The sequence below is a fragment of the Pipistrellus hanaki genome (genome assembly GCF_964339955.1).
Source record: "Pipistrellus hanaki genome assembly, chromosome: 18".
Taxonomy (NCBI): domain Eukaryota; kingdom Metazoa; phylum Chordata; class Mammalia; order Chiroptera; family Vespertilionidae; genus Pipistrellus; species Pipistrellus hanaki.
In genome coordinates, this window is record NC_140520.1 from 22,073,196 (window position 1) to 22,088,851 (window position 15,656).

A 15,656-nucleotide genomic window follows, 5' to 3' on the forward strand; every position below is an offset into this window, starting at 1 on the left:
AAGTCTTGCTCGAGAGCTATGAACTTCGAATTTTGAACAACGCAATTTCCAGGCGCACATCCTAAAAACAAACAAACAACCTATTGCAATATACATCCAAATAATTGAATGAGGTAATGAACCTCTTATGCAAGTAGATGTTAGGAGAGAACAATCAACAATAATAACTTTCTTTTTGCTTTGAAAGAATTGTCTTTCTCTTTTTTTTAGAGTTGAACTTTTAAATTGAGGCACAATCGACCTATCACATTCGTTTCAGGTATACAACATAATGATTTGATATTTGTCCACTCGTATGTTGGGAAATGGTCACCACAATAAGTCTAGTTAGCATCTGTCAGCATACATAGTTAAAAATTATTTATTGTGATGAGAACTTCTAAAATAGACTCTCTTAGCAGCTTTCAAACATGCAACCCGGGATTATTAACTATAGTCACCGGGGCTATTGCCTGTACCCTTTCTAACAATATTTAACCATTCAGGGTCAAAACCTAAGGACATTATGAGTTCCCACAGAAAAACCATGTCGTCTGCAGGTAAGAGATTATTTCTGTCTCCAGTCTCTACGGTGGGATGCAGTGCACATCCAGTCAGTAGAATAATCCAACTTTTGAGATGTGAGGCTCCTTGGACATGTTGGGTCAGGGAGGGGTTGAGCTTTACTCTTCACTTTGGGTGAATATTTGGGAAATATTTTCTTTTCTTGTCTTTGTAATAAAGTTCTAGTTTAAATTTTATGAATTATGATGTCTTTTCTCTCCCCTTTTCAACTAGTATCACAGTATCAGGGTGGCTTAAATTGCATGTGTGGGGCTGGGTGGGAAGGAGGCACTTTACCTCATACAAGAAGAATCCCGTCTACCTGAGCATGGCCACAAAAGATATCTTATCTTGTTATGCTTGGACTTGGACCAAGGACCCAGGCAAGAGCTATAAACCGAACACAAAGAATCATGTGTAGTTACTGTAACTTTGAAGATGGATATTGTAATTCTCTTCCAGTATCACATTAATTTTCACCTAATTTTAAATTCCCATTTGATAACCTAAAAACCTGGGAAGTCTGAAATAGAGCTTCCTTTATCCTCTTCTCTGCGATGACCTTTCATAGCAGAAAAGGAAACGGTCCTGGACAGGGAGCCAGAAAGGGCAGGTTCTCATCTTGACCTTGCCGCCTGCAAGGTTACAGAGGTTACTTCATCTCTTTGAGTCTTCGTTTTTCTCAACCCTGCACAGCTAATGTCCCCTGCTTCAGAGGCACTGCGTTTGAAAAGTGTAGAACAGAATTAAATGTAGGCTAGCATCATTATAACTGCTATCTTAGGTTGCATTCTAAATATAAAAGATAAAGGATATATATAGTGGTGCCTGGCTTGGGAAGAATACAGGGAAATGAGGTCAGAAAGACGAAGGAATGGAAAAATAAACACACTGGTAATTCTAAGAGGATGAAAAAATAAGGGCAAAGTTGCAATCTTAAAAGGCCAATGCAACCTTTTACATTATTTTTTCTAATTACACACACCTCAATCTTGATGTAGTGGACATCTGTTGTTTTTATTCTGTCCTATAACCTCCCCTCCTTCTGGCAGCAGAACCTCTTTCCTTGGGGAACTGCGTTCCCCAAACGTTGTGGTTTTCTGGTGGGCTGCCGAACACCTGGGACCTGTGTGCACTTGGTTAGGAATGGGATGCTCGGAGCTGGCAGGTGACCCAAGCCGGGAAATTGGCATCCTTCCTTGAAATTGTTTACCTATTTCCTGAGGGGGGAAATCTCTTTTCTCTGGAGTTCTAAGTGGATTATTTTTATTTTTGTTTTTTATTTTAGTGCAGCTCTTTTGTCTGTACAACAAACAGCTACTACCTTCCTTCATTTTCCCTTTCTGGCTGCACGGAGGCACTGCTGATTGGGCACTAAGATCATCTTTTGTGGCGTCTGATCCTATTCCGTCCACACCTTCACATTTGCCTTCTCAGCACCACATCTGTTTACTAGCTGATGGAGTTTCCGAGAAGTTAAGAACAGATATGAAAAGGCTCTGTAATTTTTTTTTTTTTTTTTAGAGTTACTTGATGTAAAAGAAAATGCCACACACATTCACTTAAACACCACACCAAGCCTAGTCCACAGTGGCATTTCTCCAGGCATCCAAAATATGTATTTTGTTATCACCAAATATCCAATTAGTGTTAACCTCCCCAATTGCCTTAACACACTTTGTTTTAACCTTTGGTGTGTTTGAATCCTGAAACAATGGACCAAAGATAGGCATGTGTGTGTGTGTGTGTGTGTGTTTCCTTTAGGTCATTGCGCACACTGGCTGGTTACTTTTTACCTCTTTTCAAAACAGGCATTTCATTGTCTCTGTAACACATCCCCATTGCGCTACAGAATTTAGAAATTAACTTAAAACCTTGCTTATGTTAGCCGAAACCGGATTGGCTCAATGGATAGAGCGTCGGCTTGGGGACTGAAGGGTCCTGGGTTCGATTCCGGTCAAGGGCATGTACCTTGGTTGTGGGCATATCCCTGGTGGGGAGTGTGCAGGAGGCAGCTGATCGATGACTCTCTCTCATCGATGTTTCTAACTCTCTATCTCTCTCCCTTCCTCTCTGTACGAAATCAATAAAATATATATATTTAAAACAAAACAAAACAAAAACCTTGCTTATGTGCTTTACAAATACCAGATGAGGTTCTGGTAATGAAACTGTGGTATGGATAAGCATAAGTGATAGCTTGAAAGGTGCCCTTGGCCATGAGAACCCCAAAGGGAGCAGGGACAAGCAAACACTGGGCTTTGCAGCCTTTGGGATCTCCTTACCTTTTTGGTGGCAAAAAAGACCCCCACCATCCGACAACGTCTAATAAAATACTTGGTTTATAAGGCAAATGCATTCATATGTTTATTAAAAATGTCTGTAGCTTCATTTACAACGAACATCCATTGTCTTACATGGCTTTCTTTGTTTTTTTGAGTACAATCAAGACCCTACTATCATCCCCTCTGGGTATAAATGAATATATTTATTTCGCTTCCCCTCAAGCATAAAAGGATGAAAACATTGCTACGGACAGTCCCACAACCTTCTTCTCCCAAAGAGGAGGTGCCAAGGGGTGAAGAGTTAAACTTTCAGCCACGCACAATCTCCACCCATCTCCTTAAATAAATGAACAACGTGAGTGATCTATGTACTTGCTAAGCAACCTCAGCATTTGACAGGTTCCCAGTACCTATCCTCTCCTCCATCACATCAATCTCCTTAGAGTCCTCATAGGAGTTAACACTGGCTGCAACCATAGTATCCTAACATTACATATGTCATCACTTCAGATACTCATTATCCCTTTCTATACGGGCCCATTGGGTCCCAAACCAGGCATGGCTCCCCACCCTCCATGCCCGGTGGGATTATTATTCTCACTTTACTATTAAGATCTTGAAAAGATTTTTGATTGTTTTTAAATCTGTCACCTGGAGAACCGATAGGTGCATCCACTAAGCTTTGGGACCCGAAAGGTTTAAACATCACCGCCCTAGGCTGTGCGCTTTTGTCAGCTCTTGGTCAGCACCGGGTTCCGATCTGGGACAAAACTCATGATCTCCTGGCTCAGGTTCTGTGAACTGAGTCATTCTGGCACCGAAAATATTCCGTGACTCAGCAGGGCCGCCAAGGAGGATGTCAGATCCAGATAATTTCGAGTCTTTTAAAGGCAAGCTGGGGAACATAAACAACGCAGTGGAAGAATTTCGCAGCGGGTGCGTACCCAGGGGAAAAATGTCATTCCATTCCCAGCCTTTTTCACTTCCTTCCTTGCCCCTTGTTAGACGACAGGTTACACTTGAATGTAGAGGCAGGAAATCGCTTCTGAAAGTGCATTTTGATGCTGCAACAACAGACCCTTATTCTCCGGGGACCGGGTCAGCTCCCCCTTAGCCATCCCGGGCCTCTCTCTCCCCGGAAAGGGCAGGGAGCGATCCCGGGCCGCGGGCGGCGGGGGCTCGGAGCCTGCGGGCCACCCCCACCGCCGGGTCCCTCCCGTGCCGGCCTCGGGGCGCGCCCCGCTGGACGCGAGGACAGACACCTGGCGGGCGGAGGTCCGCGCTTCGGCGGCGGCTCGGGTTGGCGAGGGGCCCGAAGGCCGACCCCGAGCGACCTCCCCGTCGCGCCTTTCAAGCCACCTCACTCCCCCCGCCCCCGGCCCGGAGTCCCCGGGGGACGCGGGGTCCGGGGACCCCGATGCCCAGCCCGCGCGGGGCGCTGTGTGCAGCCTCCCCGCCCTCCCGGCATGCACCGCCCCGCGCCCCTCCCCGCCGATCGCGCGCCGGGCCCGAGCGCGAGGCGCCCCCGCCCCCGCCGCCGCCGCCGCCGCCGCCACGAGTCGCCGGGGCGGACCGAGGGCGGGCGGGGGCCGCGGGCGCCGCCGAGAGGAGGCCGGGCTTGGGCTTGCGCCTCCGCCAGACCCCACCCCACCCCGCCGACCCCACCCCCTGGGCCTTCCTCCCGGGGGCGCGCGCGCGGGCACGCGCTCGGAAGTCGGGGGGTCGGCGCCGAGTGCGGACAGCGATCCCGGGCGGGTGCGGACGGCGCGGAGGCGGCGTGCGGGGCGCAGTGGTCAGCGAGCCGCGCGGTCCTCGCCAGCAGCGCCCACCCGCGGGTCTCCGGCCGGAGGAGCCGCCGCCACCACCACCGCGCGCCCCGCGAGCCCGGCCCCTGGGCCCGGGAGGGAGCGCAGCGCGCGGAGCGGCCTCCGGGGGACGCTGCCGGGAGCGGAGCGCGCCGTGGCCGGGGCCGGGGCCCAGCGCGCGGGCGGCGGCGGCGGGATGAGGGGCGGCGAGCGGCCCCGGGGGCGCCTGTGGCCGGTGCTGGCCGTGCTGGCCGCGGCGGCCGGCTGCGCCCGGGCGGCCATGGACGAGTGCGCGGACGAGGGCGGGCGGCCGCAGCGCTGCATGCCCGAGTTCGTCAACGCCGCCTTCAACGTGACCGTGGTGGCCACCAACACGTGCGGGGCGCCGCCCGAGGAGTACTGCGTGCAGACCGGGGTGACCGGGGTCACCAAGTCCTGTCACCTGTGCGACGCCGGGCAGCCCCACCTGCAGCACGGGGCCGCCTTCCTCACCGACTACAACAACCAGGCCGACACCACCTGGTGGCAGAGCCAGACCATGCTGGCCGGGGTGCAGTACCCCAACTCCATCAACCTCACGCTGCACCTGGGTAAGCGGTGACAGCCCTGCACCCCCGCCCCCTCCTACTCGCCCCCCTCCTGGCCCGGCCTCTGGGGCCCACCCAGGAATTCCCTTCTCCAACTTCCAAACTAGATCTAACGCTTAACATCCCGCGAGGGCCAGGATGCTTCCCGCCAGCATCTCTCCGATTGCTTTTCTATTTTTTTATTTTTTCCCTCTAGCTCTCGGCCGGATTCTCGCCCCCTTGATTAGTCACTATTTCGGCTGTGTTTGTCCCTCTGCTTTGAAACACGGAGCAGAACTCCCACCCATGCACTCCTCTCTCCCCGCGGGGCCATCACCGCGCATTCTTGGATCGGATGCAGGAAGGTCCCCCCTTAAGCACTTTTTTACCTGTTGCCACGTCTCCGGGCTTGAGGGTGATTGCTCTTTGCTCTGTTGAATGAGCTAGAGAGGAAGGGAGGGGAGTCCAAGATTAGGGAGTTTGAGGAGACCCAGTGCCTTGACGACCCATAAAGCGAAATTCACTTTTAAAGTTATTGTTCCTTCCAGTTCTTCAGCCTTAAAGCCACAGAGCTATGTCACTGCTAATCCCAGTACAGAGAAAACAAAAGGAGGTGTCTGCCCTCCCTGGAATTGCTCGGGCCCAGATTTGTCCCGGGGTAAAAAGGCTCTCCTGGCTGTCTTCCCTTTTGCTTTGGTTCCAAGCAAGTGTGGAAACATGTATATAAGTGAGCTTTTAGAAATCAGGAAAGGGATGTATAGAAAACTTCGTTGTGGGTGGGAGGGGGCTGCATTCGGACGGACATGTTTATCCCCAAGGATCAAACATCATGTTTCAGCTAGATAAGCGTTTCTTCATCACGGCAGCATATAAACAAGGGAGATGATTTACGTTGTTTAACAGAGTAACAAACAACACGATGTGTGAGAAACCAGCATTCCAGCATTTGATTTGTGGGGAGCTTTAATCCCCATTGCCGTTGGAAGTCTCGATTTCGCCGGTAGCTGGTAGTAATGAACTTCCAGAGAGAGCAGAGTAACAAGCCATTCTTCTGTCAACGCAGGATTATTCGATAAAGAGACTGACGTGATTTGGGGGCCCTTGGAAGGAATGTTTTGTTGGCAAATGGTTCTTTTGGGGGTGGTTTGGCATTTTTCTTTCCACTGCTCCCTGGTACACTGAACTTTATCCAAGTGTCCAGATGCCAGAGGAGGAATATGACTTACCAAAAATGTGCTTTGAAAAGGGGAGTGAAATTACTGTGTACGGAGCGTTAGAAAAGCAGTAGTTAGCACCTTTGTTGTGGCAAGTCCCGTTTTATTGGTAGTCGAGGCATCAGGAAGAGGAAACATTTGGAAAGTAAGTTCAAAAAGTGAAGTTCCGAGACACCTCTCTTTCAGAAAGAAGGAAACTGTGCTGAGCTCAGTTTCCCAGAGATCTTGGAAATGTGTGGAATTAGCAGATTTGTGGATAGAGCCAGGTGCAAGACACCTAGGGTCTCAGACTTAGTGGGGGCTGCCCTTGAGCTGTTTCCTCCTAAGTGTTAACATTTTTAAACTTGGCCAAGATTATTTTTGAAATGTGTATCCAACTATTTTTGTTTAAATGGTGACTTGTGAACATTTCTGTGCTGAATCTGGAATGGCCCATGAAGTCTTATACGATCTGTTTTCAAATACTGACTATTTCAAAGCAGAGGCATTGCCTTAGGCACCGCCTTGATGTCTCAAAGTGCCCTAGAGCCTCTGCTGAACATTTCTGAACAAGAATCTTCTTATTGAGGTAAAGGTGGGGCTGTCAGTCTCGGCCTCCGAGTTTGCTGCGGTGGGTACCGTGTAGCACAAGGTTATTTGAGGTGATCCCAGAGGCGGCTAGATTACTCAGTGATTACTTCTCTGTTACAACCACCATGTGGTAGGTCAGACAGGATCACTCAAGTTAGGTTGCTAACTGCTGGGAGGTAGATAAATGACCTGTGGGTCTTGGTGATTAAAAGGTCAAAAAGAGATTTTAGAGTTCACCTACTTAGAACTCTCACGTGACTTTTTGCCCTAAAAATATATGTTTGGACTTGTTTTTTTTGCTGTAAGATTCCCCCCCCCCACCCCCAGGGTTTTTAAATAATATTCTTGGTAAATGCAGTTCATAAGCTATAGGTTTAGAAATTCTAAGTACAAAATAAAGTTAAAGTAGTTTTCAGATTACCATCTGTGATTAACAGTAAAAAACATTTACTTTAAACGGTTCCGATAGACAATTTCTAAAAACTTGACTAGAACTGATTGTACTTGTTCTTGGGTCCGAAATGGTGTCCTGGAGGAAATGGTATATAGTGGGAAGGGGAGGGAGATCAGTGCATAGTAGGGTTGATGTCTCAATCAATATCTCTCTTCTTCTCACTCTCCTTCTATCCCTCTTTCTCCCCCTCCCCCTTTTAAATGACAAGGATATATATATATATATATATATATATATATATATATATATATATGTATCCATGCTTGTTATGATCTATAATTTGTGGCAAATTGCCAAAGCCAGTTTGGCTCAGTGGTAGAGCGTCGGTCTGCGGACTGGGGTGTCCCAGGTTCGATTCCGGTCAAGGGCATGTACATTGGTTGCGGGCACATCCCCAGTAGGGGGTGTGCAGGAGGCAGCTGGTCTATGTTTCTCTCTCATCGACGTTTCTAGCTCTCTATCTCTCTCCCTTCCTCTCTGTAAAAAAAATCAATAAAATATATATTTTTTATAATTTGTGGCCAATAGGCAAGGCTTGATGATGTCCAGCATATTCACTCCCTCGCCCCAGTTACTCCATGGGTCCTGGCTAACTAATTATTCCCACGAATGCAAGCACCATGACTGCCTGTGCATCTATTAAACCTCCCCTCCAGTTCGGGTTTCACATACCCTTAAACAAGTGATGCGTACGGTGCCCTGCCCTTCCGGAGCCTGTGAAACGCGAAGGGAGCGGCGTGAGAGAACGGGTTCTGGCGGCCCCTTTTCCAGGCTCCCTTTTAATGTTCAACCTTGGACACAGCGCACTTCAAAATAAGCAAAGTCAGGTCGCACTTAAGCGGCCACAAGAAGCATACGTGTTTTGGCACCGGCCGTAAGTCATTTTTTATGGTAAAAATAACACATGCCACGGTGAATTAAAACAGTGAGTGTAATGACTAGCGAGTCTCTGCGTCTCCGGTGGCTAAGTTGCCTGAGAGACCACCAAAGTGCACGGTTTCTTATGTAACCTTCTGGGAACTTCTCACACACACACATGTGTATATAAAATTACATGATCATTTTAACTGCTACCTTTTTTGGGGGGGTGGGGTGGGGATGAGGCACATTTTTAACAGATGGCAAGTACAAATTAGATCATTGTACTATTATCATCAGTTGTACAAAAGCCAGGAAAGTCAGCGCTGGTTCTGAAAGTAGCCATGCCTTCAGTAGCATACCCAGGCATCCAGGGTGCACCCTGCAGGGTGACTTCCGATAAAATGAGTTAAAGTTGCTGTGGGAACCAGACTTGCATCTTCTGCTTGCTGTGGAGAGAAATCTCAACCAGGCACCCTTTTCTGAAAAGAAGTCTTATCTTTCCTTCAAATTTTGGATCTTCGAACGTCTGTGTGGGTTACTTGATTGCTGGTGGTGTGGCTCGTGGTTTTTATAATAAATCATAATAGGTTCCATTAGTATCAGTGGGGTAGCTGATAGTCAGCGTGTGGCTGAGGACTTGCTTCTTATTAAGCTGCCCTTTCATTAACCTGATAGTCATTGTGGATGGAAACTTGGCAGACTGGGTCTTCATCTTGGGGGAAGGCAGCTTTCTTCCTAAAAACAATTAGATGAAGGGAGTGCTTATAAAACCAACTCAATCGAAGTTTATGGGACTCCTAAAATTTACACCAAGACCAGATTCATTTCCAAGCTCCTCATCAGCTTTAGGAACAAATGGTGGTTAAGTGATGCATTTTTATCTCTGTCTAAATATCCTTTTTGTGTATCTAAATCAGAATAATTGATCTATAAGGATATTGCATTTTATCCTGTTTGGTCCTCTGAGTATACACTGAGTGGCCAGATTATGATGATCTCTGAACGCATATTAATCTGGCCACTCAGTGTGTGTGTGTGTGTGTGTGTGTGTGTGTGTGTGTGTTAGATAGAGGCCCAGTGCATGAATTCATGCATGGGTGGGGTCCTGCCAGCCTGGCCAGGCGGAGGGGACATGAGTGGTTGGCCAGCCTGCCTGCTGGTCGATTTCCTGGTTGAGGGGACAATTTGCATATTAGCCTTTCATTACATAGGCTATACACTGAGTAGCCAGATGATTATGCGTTCAGAGATCATAATAATCTGGCCACTAAGTGTATATTTAACATGAAACAAACAGCATTTTCTCCCCAGGAAAACCTTCGGTGTGCTCGGTGACTTCACTGTGGTATTTGCGTACCCCGGGGGGACACTATTTCAGATTGTCTCACAAAGGCCTGATTTACACGGTGCAGGTTTCAACTTGAGAAGCGAAGACGCTCTTCTTTAATGGCCAGGGGTTGTTGAACACAGTTTTACAAAGCCCTTGTTTTCCGGTTCTGCAGTTCCCTGCTTTTTCCTGTAAATACCTAGTCCGAGTTTCTAAAGTTTTCAGAAAAGCCTCGCACACATTAGGAGGGAAGTTGGAACCAGAGGCCACCCCAAGCCCTCCCCGTGATTTTGTCATTGGCTACATCTGTGGGAAGGCCAAGGCTGGCCTGTTTCAATGCTAAATCCTTTTAGGAAGTTGGATATGCCTTCTGCTATGCACTCCTTCCCGCTGTGCATACATTCTCAGGTTACTGCCGGAGAGTCTGCAAGCATTTTAAAAATACCCACTCACTACATGGCGCAGTAGCCCACAGGAAGGTATAGAAGCTTGAAGGTCTCGCCTTCCGAAGTTTGTACTCTGTTAGATGGAGTTTTCCTGCTCACTCGTAATGCCATTTCGATAATAAACCGGGAGTGCCTCTATACTATCGCACAGTTTACAAAGCCTCCAGGATATCACAGATTTGATTTTCACAGCAGGTAAAGGTGAGGATCCTGAGGCGGTGATTTGCCAGCATTCACCAGTAGAGGTAGATTTTGACTCCTTAGTCTAAAGCACTGGCTCCTGGGACTCTTTAACAATCTCTCTAAAAAACTCGTTTATTTCAGAGCAACTTTAAAATACAAGGTCATGTACACTCTGACTCAGAGATACCAGACTCCCTTGGTTTCTCTCCTAGTCCCTCTCGGTTCCTTTTTACTTGATTCTGGAAGTCTTTTTTTTTTTTTTTTTTTTAATTAAAGATAGTTTATTGATTTTAGATTGGAAGAGAGACGGAGAGAGAGATAGAAACATCAATGATGAGAGAGAATCATTGATTGGCTGCTTCCTACATGCCCCTGCTGCAAACCAGGCGTGTGGCCTTGGTTGAAATCGAACCTGGGACCTTTCAGTCTACAGGCTGATGCTCAATCCACTGAGCCAAACCAGCGAGGGCAGCCTTTTATTTATTTTTAAAAAAATTATTATTATTTTTTTAAATGCTGCTCGCTCTCCCTGAATGAGCTCTTAATCTCAAGGCTTCATCTCTAGGCTGGCCAGCTCTCTCTCCAGGCCTAAAGCCTTGTTGGACACAGTCAATTTGGGATGTCCAGAGGCCATGTCCAAAACTAAGTTCATCCGCATCATCGTCTTACCCCACTCAAAAGCCGTATCTTCATGTACAGCTGAATGTTTACCCCCTAGGCCCTCAAATCCATCCTTTGCCAAGTCTCCCATGAAAGATAACCATGCTGGGCAGGCTCTCATCAGCAAAGATTACCGTGTTTGGCGAGCAGATAAGATTCACTGCTGGGTGGTGGGTCAGCCTGGCCAGCTGTAACTCTACCCCCTCGTTCCCACCCATCGTTCCCCGCCATCTGCCTAAGACTCCAGTCTTACCTCTTCTATCTGCCACCTGGTCTCTGGAATCCTTATCTCGGTCTCTGCCTGACTGTGGCTCCCATGGAATTTCACCTGGGTCACTGCAAAGCTTCCTAGCTAACTGGTGGTCTTACTGCCTCCGGTTTGGCCCCTGGTATTGGGACAGCCTCACGCTGGACTGAGTGATGGTTCTAAAATGCAAATCTGAGGATAACGTTTCCCAGCTGAAGATGGTGCGGTGGTTCCTTAAGACTTGAGGATCATGTGCAGACTCCTTGGGTGCGGGGGTACGAGATACTTTAGAATCTAGTCGTTCTTCATCGCTGGGCTTCAGTTGTGTCATTTTCATGCTCAGACGGCTGGTTCTTTGCTGTGGAACACTTCTTCCTGGTCCTGCCACCCCCGGGTATCTGTCCCCCATTTCTCTCTCTCCCTTTTCCATTCTCACTCTCTGGCCTGGATTAGGGGTTCCACTCTGTGTCTCTCTGTCTGTCTCCACTTCTAGACCTTGAGGTCTTTGAAGACAGCATCAAAGACTTTGCCGTCTTCTTCTCAGTTCAGTGCAACCAAACTAACATTAATTAATTGCTCGTTAAAAAATAAGGGATTAATCTGCCCCTTATCCTCAATGATCAGTTCCCAAGGGCAACATTTCAAGTGCCTGTGTGCTGGCTGGATCGGTTACCTGGCCCAACTTGCTCGCTCTCAGATTTGTAAGAGGGACCTGCTGGGATTTGCAGGCTTCTTCTTTCCTGTGAAATGATGAAGTTAGATGTTTGCTCATTTGGGCTTCCATTGACAGCTTGCTAAAAGGGGCCTACCAAGAAAACTCATTTATAGAAATGTCCCTGAGGTTTTGGAGCATTGTGCCAGATTGTGGTGACACTAATTAAGTATGTCTGCTTTTCTTTCCACGGTCTCTTCCCGGGGGCCAGCCTAAAATAACTGGGCCCAGTCAGCCTGGTGCCCTGGGCAGCTCCATATTCATGAAATAAAATAAAGCAGGCTTATCTCCTCCTCAGACAATGGCGCGCTCAGATCTCTCGTGGGAGGAGAACCTTGTGGCGAGGCTGGGGGATGAATTAGGGGATTTACAAGATTTCTTTTCAAACTTTAGGACTTATATTCCCTCGGCTTCCTTCTTTTACTCTTTGTTTCCAACTGTGTGGCTGCTTCCTGTCAGAGTGAGGGCGACATCAGATTTTTGTTATATCATCTTCCTTGGATTTCTGAAATTGTCTTCGGATTTTTAAAATTTACTTTTTACTCTTTATTATGTTATCTTCCTTCTGTTTTGAATGTTTCTGGAAATATTAATCCAGAATCAGCCTCCTTCACGTTTTAAAAATTTTCTTGAAATAAAAAAATACAAATGGTCTTGTATAGCGTTTGAGACTCAGTGAATTTTGTTTGATGACAAGTCACCGTGGATGTGAAGCTCTCTGCTAACCAGGATGATTGCCTAGGCCCGTGGTTGGCAAACTGCGGCTCCTGAGCCACATGCGGCTCTTTGGCCCCTTGAGTGTGGCTCTTCCACAAAATACCCTGGCCTGGGCCAGTCTATTTTGAAGAAGTGGCCTTAGAAGAAGTGTAAGTTTAAAAAATTTGGCTCTCCAAAGAAATTTCAATCATTGTACTGTTGATATTTGGCTCTGTGGACTAATGAGTTTGCCGACCACTGGGCTAGGCCCTAGGGCCGTAACCATTGAGGCACATGCCCATGTTTCCAGAGATACCACAATGACCAGTCTAACCCCCTCCATTATAGTTCTAACTTTATGTTCTATGTCTTGACTGGGGTGGAGGTTACATAGGTATACACATATGTGCAAATTCAGAAGTGCACATTGAATGTTTGTGCACTTCGTTGTATGTAAATTATTCCATAGGAAAACACACACACACACACACACACACACACACACAAACCACAATCATAACACAAAATAATATATAGGTAATTTCATTTGGTTTTGGTAAGGTTTTGTCTTAAAATAGAAGAACACAGAATCTGAGGCTTGATCATCTAAGATATAGTTCTCCTACTGTCTTTCTATTTTTTGGCATTCATAGGTGTTGACTGATAATTGCTGAGTGAAAGGACAAATAAATGATCCCGCTGGTTTCAGTTTTGATGGGTCGGTTTTCATGGAGAGTGCCTTCAGAAGGGTGTTTGGGTGAGCTTCTCACCTACCTTTAAGCAGGTAATGGTTTTGGTTGATGCTTTGTGGTCTGAAGTGATAAGTTGGTAAATTTGTGGGTTTTGCTGCTGGTAGATAATTCTCTAAGAATGTGTCTGCACGGTGGTGGTGTGTGCTTGGTTCCAGTGTCTGGTTTTTGTATTTAAGTTGTTTAATTTCTGTGGCGAAAACGAAACGTTCTACAAATGACGTGTAGCTAATGTGCAGGCCCGTCTCCTTTCTGTTCTACCAGTGGCTTCTTCTCATTGAGCCAGCTTGAATTGTGTGGCTCTCTTAGAGAAGTTTATGAAATGTCGTGAAGTATTTACAACGAAGTGAAAAGACCCACTCACTCAAAATGAGACGCTTAATGGACTGGGGATTCTGAATAGTTCGTGGACAAAGATCTTATGTAAATAAGGCAGCTGGTGAGAGAATTCTTCATTTAATGCCCATTGTAATATGGGATGTGAGGGTAACAATAGATGTTGAAACGTTATATCCTCAAGTAATTTGTAATGTGTCTGAGGAGATGAGACAGAGACATTCATGTGCAGGAAATCTACGGGACAATATAAGCACAAGCAAAAATAATTCAGTGGAAACTTTTTGAAGTGCAGAGGGGAAACCTGCAGAGCCTTTGAATGAAGAGTGAGGAAAAGCTTCTTGGGTCTTGAAGAGAAGACCCAGGCGGGACATGAATGGAGGACTTTCCAGGAAGGGTGAGGTGCTTGAATGAAGGTCTAAAAGCAATCAGATAAAGGTGAAGGCACTGTTTGCTTTCCACAGAGTAGAGGAGACATGGAGGGTGGGTTCTGGGGAGATGAGGATCTTGCAAACTAGGTGACAAAAGAAAGGAAATTACCTTCCATCGAGTGCCCCCTGGTTACTTCTTTGAATCCTTTAAAAAATGATCTTGAGAATCTCTCTTACTAGATCTACTATGGAATAATAATACGAACTAACTTGTGACTTCTCTCAAGTTGGACAGGTTGAGTTGAGGTTGGAATCCAGGCCTGTTGTGGACGGAGTCTACATTAGAACAGACCTGACAAGTGAGAGAGAACTGTAGGAAGACCTTGAATTGGGGAGTGACAAGAACTTAAAACCTAGGAGCTGAGCCTGGTGTCTCTGTAGACCTCTGCTTGAGGAGCTCTGGTTTTGGATTGCTTCTTTCGAAACGGGCTTTGCAATTTTTTTCTTGGCAATGGAAGAATTTTAAATTTGGGGCACTTACACTATTTTAAAATATTTAACCGTTAATGCCTCTAGGACTTTGTAAGGAATTTATTGAATTTCAGAATGAGATCCTGGGCTTTGTCAGCATCTCCTGACAGGGAACGTGAACCTCATTGCCCATTTCCTGAAGGGTGGTCAGGGTGGGGGTGGGGGGTGGGGGGAATGCCAGCTTATCTCCTTTTTGCCTTATCCACAACACCCTTTCTGGTTGTTGAGAATTGCTGAATTTAGTCCGGTTGCTTATGTTATCTGACATCCTTGAAGATAGAGCAGCCAGGCCCTCCCTCTTCAGGTTCTATTTCATTTCCCCACTACTCCGAGTGAATTCTAACTCGTACATGGCTGCTTTTTTGTTGTTCAGATTTGCTAACTGAATAGGTCTAACCACCTTTTATTGATTGATTGATCCGTAACTATGGTGGTCCTAAATTTCTTTGTCACTGTGACTCCCTTCACCTTCTTTTCTGTATAAGTTGCTTTGTAAATCTCTAACTCTGTCTATCGATCTACCTTATCTATGTTTCCATTTGTTATTTAATCTGTACCTTCTTAGTCTCCCCAGAGCATCACTGAGTGAAGGTTCAATCCGGGGGACTCTTAGATACCCTAAAAAAAAAAGTGTTTTGCTTTGTTTTATTTGCTTTATCTCTAAAGAACAGGGTCATCGTTCCCACTTAGATTTTGTATTTTGGGCTGCTCCCCCACTACAGACTATCTCCACTTCTAGAACTCAAGATTGTTAGGATGGGCTGTTCTTTACAAGGATCAGTTGATTGACTAAATTTTAAGTTCTGCTTTCTCCATAGTCCTGCTTAGTTCACATGGTACTCCTGTGATGTTATCACACCACCACATCCTAGTGACTGATGGTTTTTAAATGTGCATGCTCAGTGTCTTTTCTGATGGGGAGGTTGGGTGGGATGACACCCATTGTTACATCTGAGGAATGAGTGTTGGGCTTAAATTTGCCCCAGTTGGTAAAATATAGAGAGTAAGTATTTTTCTCAGGGCTTTTCTATCAACTCTGTGCAAAGAGAACATAAAGATCTGAACTATAGACCCTAGTACCACCACGTGGGTTTGAACTG

The 15,656-nt window shown here is 46.5% G+C and overlaps 1 protein-coding gene across 1 annotated transcript in view; it reads left to right on the top strand.

The window, feature by feature from the left end:
- The first annotated feature begins 4,397 nt into the window (after nt 1–4,397).
- Nucleotides 4,398–15,656, top strand: part of LAMC1 (laminin subunit gamma 1) — a 104,849-nt gene continuing 93,590 nt past the window's right edge. Inside the window, exon 1 of the mRNA XM_084866567.1 lies at nt 4,398–5,223. Coding sequence (XP_084722693.1) covers nt 4,830–5,223 — 394 coding nt within the window. The 5' untranslated portion in view covers nt 4,398–4,829. The remainder of the gene's footprint in view (nt 5,224–15,656) is intronic.